The sequence below is a fragment of the Arachis ipaensis genome, chromosome B05 (genome assembly GCF_000816755.2).
Source record: "Arachis ipaensis cultivar K30076 chromosome B05, Araip1.1, whole genome shotgun sequence".
NCBI classification, from domain to species: Eukaryota; Viridiplantae; Streptophyta; class Magnoliopsida; order Fabales; family Fabaceae; genus Arachis; species Arachis ipaensis.
Window position 1 is genome coordinate 17,326,658 of NC_029789.2, and position 5,224 is coordinate 17,331,881.

The following is a 5,224-nucleotide window of genomic DNA, read 5'->3' on the forward strand; positions in this document are numbered from 1 at the left end:
TAGAAAATTTGGAATTACATGGCTATTTTAGTCATTTTATATAATATTTTAGTCTTGTCCATATGTATCCAAACATAATACTGGACATTACATTAGTGTCCTATCCATCGTATCCAAACACGATACATAAATCATAATTTTTAATGTCTCCATCCTATTGTCTTTATCTCAGTCCTGTTCTATCGTATCTCTAAAAACAAACACTAGACTGTTCAGGATTTATAAGCAGTTTGTGCGTTTCTTTGTACCAACGAAATGGATAGATAGATATTTTGCTTTGCGGGATTCAGCCCCGACTAATTAGAGAAGGCAAAAAGGTTCAATATCTATCTTACGTAAAACACACAATTAAATTATGAAGAATGTTAGGTCGGTTTTGTAATTTGTAATCATCAATTAATCATTATTAGTATTTTTAATAGCTTAAAATTTTATTTAATAATATAAAATTATTCATTTTTTTTAGTTAAGTGTTGGCCAAATTTAATAAAAGTACTGATTCCATAAAATTTTTTTTAAATTAAATCCAACTTAATATTACACAATTTGTCCAAATAAAAAACATTATATGAATTTCTCCAATTACCTTATTAAAAAGAGAATGTTTAATTATGCGGATATATCCGATATCCGATCCAATCCGATCCGCAAATGTGCAGATCGGATCGGATCGGATCCGGCACTAAAACGTGCGGATATCATATCCGATCCGATCCGATGGAAATTGTGCGGATCGGATCGAATTTTCGGCCATATCCGATCCGATCCGATCCGCGGACACCCCTAGTTTACTCCATCTGAAAATGATCACTCGCTTTTTACCAAATCCACAGGTACAACTTTCACAGTTATTCTTGTTTATGTTGATGATCTTGTGTTAGCTGAAGATGATTTGAGTGAAATTCAAGCTGTCAAGATGTTTTTGGATGATAAGTTCAAAATTAAAGACCTTGGCCTTCTTAAGTTCTTTATTGGGATGGAGGTAGCACGAAGCAATGCTGGTATTGCACTGTATCAAAGAAAGTATGCATTGGATTTGATCAAAGACTGCGGTTTGCTTGGTGCAAAACCAGCATCTACTCCTATGGAGTACACTACTTCTCTGTCTAAGGCTTCAGGCTCCTCTCTTCCTGATGCAACCATCTATCGTAGATTGGTGGGCAGACTTCTGTACCTTACTAACACAAGACCAGATCTCAGCTACTCTGTTGGATGCCTATCTCAGTTCATGGATTCACCAACTGATGCCCACTTGAAGGTTGCCTATAGGATCATCCGGTATCTAAAACAATCACCAGCAACTGGCTTATTTTTCTCTGTCAACAATTCTTTCACACTATCTGGTTACACTGATTCTGATTGGGGGGCTTGTAAAGACACCCGAAAATCCATCAGTGGTTATTGTTTCTTCCTTGACCAAACTCTTATTTCTTGGAAGAGTAAGAAGCAGGCTACAGTTTCAAGGTCGTCCTCAGAAGCAGAATATCGCGCCCTTGCTAATGGCACTTGTGAACTCGTTTGGTTACTCAAACTACTAAAGGAATTCAACATTCTTCCTCCTCTTCCGGTTGATATCTTCTGTGATAATAAATCTGTTATCTATATTGCTTCAAATCCTGTCTTTCATGAAAGAACAAGCATGTTGAGGTTGATTGTCATGTGGCTCGAAACAAGTTCAAAGAAGGGGTTTCTAATCTTAGGCACGTTGTCTCCAGTGAACAACCTGCTGATCTATTCACTAAATCCCTTCCTCCAGGACCATTCTCTCATTTGCTTTCCAAGCTGGGATTACTTGATTTGCACAAACCACGTAATACCAGCTTGCGGGGATGTAACATAATATAGTTTATTTTTTGTATAGCTATCAAGTTGGTTAGTTTGTTAGACATAATTATAGCACTATTAGTTAGTAATTTATTTTTCCTTTTGCTATATATATTGTAATTGGTACTCAGTACTCTGTGGTGGTTCTTTTAATCAATTATTCTCTCTTTTCACTTCTTTCTAATTCTTCTTCCATTACTTTAAATTTCAATGACCTGAGAGTACATCACCAACCTTCTTATTTTCTTATAATTATTTTTGTAATTCACTTGAATTTTAAGCTTGGTATCATTTTACATGGTATCAGAGCGAGAAGATCCAACTATGGCAGATAATTTAGCTAATCCGAATGCAAGCCCTTCATCAAATTCCGCTGCAGATTTTGAGAATTTCACCGCTTTCATACGTCAATTCTCTCCGTTCCAGGCACATCTTGGCAGATCTAGTTCCTCTTCTGCAATTTCTGATCCGATTAGCCCTTATTTTCTTCATCCAGGAGAAAGTCCTGGTTTGGCTCTAATTCTGCTTAAATTGACACCTTAAAATTATTATCAGTGGTCGCACGATATGTGGAGAGCACTCAGATCGAAGAATAAGGTGAAATTCCTCGATGGATCCATTCTAAAACCAGGTGAAGGTGATCCTAATTTTGAAGCATGGGATAGGTGTAACAATTTTCTCCTCTCTTGGATCAACCTCTCTCTCAGCCCTGAAATCGCTAAGAGCGTGATGTGGATTAGCTCAGCTCCAGACTTGTGGAATGATTTAAAATGTCGTTACTCACAGAGAGATGTCTTTCGAGTTAGTGCGTTAAAAGAAGAATTTTATGCACTCAAACAAGGTGATCTTACTGTTACCTCTTACTTTGCTATGTTGAAAGCTATTTGGGATTGTGAGATACAGGTACTCCCATCATTGAAGATGATTGGACAAGCTAAAGTCATTGGTGATCTTTATGTGATGGATGCTCAACCTTGGAAACTAACTACACCAGAAGTTAACACACATTCTATAAATGTCACAGTGCAGCAAGATTTAGGAACTCTATGGCATGCTAGACTAGGTCATTTACTATCCAAAAGAATGTCAATCATGAAAAATACATTTCCATTTATTGAATGCATTTCATCATCTCATGTTTGTGATTCTTGTCACTTGGCTAGACAAAAGAAATTGTCTTTTCCCATTGGCAATAAACAATCAGAATATATTTTTGATTTGTTACATATAGATATTTGGGGATCACTCTCACTTTTATCTACTGCTGGCCATAAATATTTTCTTACAATTGTGGAAGATAAAACGAGGTTTACTTGGATTTATTGCATGAAACTAAAATCCGAAACTAGAGTGTTAGTAGAAAATTTTGTTCAAATGGTGCAAACTCAATTTCATAAAGTTGTGAAACAAATTAGAACAGATAATGGGATGGAATTTAAAATGAACTCCTTCTATAACTCAAAAGGAATATTACATCAAATATCTTGTGTTGAAACTCCTCAACAAAATGGAATTGTTGAGAGGAAGCATCAACATATACTGAATATTGCAAGAGCACTTTTGTTTCATTCTAATCTGCCAAAATGTTTTTGGCACTATGCTATGCAACATTCAGTACATTTAATAAATAGACAACCAAGCACCTTCTTGAATCATCAAACGCCTTATGAGGCACTTTTCAAGAATAAACCAGATTTGACTCATCTCAAGGTGTTTGGTTGTCTTGTTTTTGCTACCACTTTGAGTACTAATAGAAGAAAATTAGATCCTAGAGCTAGAAAATGTGTTTTTCTTGGTTATCAATCAGGAACAAAAGGGTCCATTTTGTTTGATTTAAAATCCAAAGAAATTTTTATCTCAAGAAACACTAAATTTTATGAACACTATTTCCCATTCAAACAAATACCAAGCACTGATTTTTCTATAGATCAGCCTTCAATTGAATCATCCAATTTTGACTCTTTTGCATTCTTTTATAATAACTCTGCATATACTTCTTCATATGAGCATACTCATGGCATAATTGCACCTCACACCATACACACTACACCTGATTTATCTGCCACTTCTACATCACCTATGGCATCTCTTCATGATATAACAGATTCTACATCAACCGCCACTTTAGACTCAGCATCTGCATTGGCACCATTGGAACATTCATCCATTCATATTGAGTCACAATCTGCTAGTAATATTATAATGAAATATTTTAAAATTTTTACCAATATAGACAACATGCATACATAAATCGAATCAACTCAATTCAATTTGCATGAAATTCTAATAAATCGACTCATTCTCATTTGATTTACTACCAACCTCTTTAAATCGAATATATCATTCAATTTATATAGAAATGTGGTTATAAGAGATTATAAGTAGCATTTTTAACTTTGAAACATCTTCGTAATTTTTATTTTCAGCTAGTTTAATTACGTTTTTTTATCCTCTATCTTATGAATTTACTTTTGAATTTTAATATTGGGTTTACAATGTCGTTTACAGTGTCATGCCTCCTCTGCTTTTCTCGTTTAACTGTCATTAAAATGCAGTTAATAAGAGACCTTTTGGGGTTCATCAAATGGTGTAACTATGAACTGAGTTTACGTAGTAGCAAATGATACACCCATTTGAGACTTGATTAATTACGCAGCTATACTTCTCTTGCTAAACATCTTGGAATTTGGAATAATCCCAACAGCAGGATCAAACAAAATGTAAAAGGTGACATAACTAGGCCCTAAACATACTCACATATCATTTACAAGTGGGTATTTATTCTTCTAGTTATCTGTAAGAGAATTGAAAAAGTACAACCGTGGCAATGCGATCATATGCATTATTGTAAGAAGACATGAACTTGTGTTCCGAGTTTGCAACATTTGAAATCGCACAGAGGAGGGCGGAGGGCAGGGACATTACTGCTCGGAATCCGACTGCATTGTTTGTATAGGTGGGGCTGTCACTACGGCAAGCTTCATGTCGGTCGGTGCATTATCCCCAGATCTTTCGCGAATCTCACGGTACTCTTGACAGATGGCGCACAAATGACAGAAAAAATGGGTAACAAAATCCCCACAGGGTGCTTCCTTCATAAAATGAAAGAATACATTATAGCAAAGAAATTTTAGATTCAGCAATTCTTATAAAGATAATAAAAATACATGATAGATTATGACAGAACAAACAGTTATAAGGAATATGCTTCAGATGAAGATGCCTATCCAAGTGTTTCAAGGTACGCAAAGCAATTTAATACAAACACCCCTGAATCTACACCGGAAGTTTTTCAACCAAGTCATAGAAGTATGCTACACCCTTTTGCATTTATTACGCTTTAAGTTTAGTTAATTGTTGAATTCACCGGCACTTGGAAGTACTTGATACTTGCTGTTTG

General features: G+C 35.4%; 1 protein-coding gene across 11 annotated transcripts in view; it reads right to left on the reverse strand.

Moving 5' to 3' along the window:
* LOC107643161 (protein PLANT CADMIUM RESISTANCE 10) overlaps nt 4,400-5,224 on the reverse strand; it is a 32,230-nt gene continuing 31,405 nt past the window's right edge. For 7 of the 11 annotated variants that reach the window (XM_021123210.1, XM_021123212.1, XM_021123211.1 and 4 more), the window contains one exon: nt 4,401-4,916. In XM_021123210.1, the coding sequence (XP_020978869.1) occupies nt 4,746-4,916 (171 nt within the window). In that variant the 3' untranslated portion in view covers nt 4,401-4,745. Of the gene's footprint in view, nt 4,917-5,224 lie in introns of all 11 variants that reach the window. The other 4 variants (XM_021123213.1, XM_021123214.1, XM_021123221.1 and 1 more) reach the window with 2 other exon arrangements.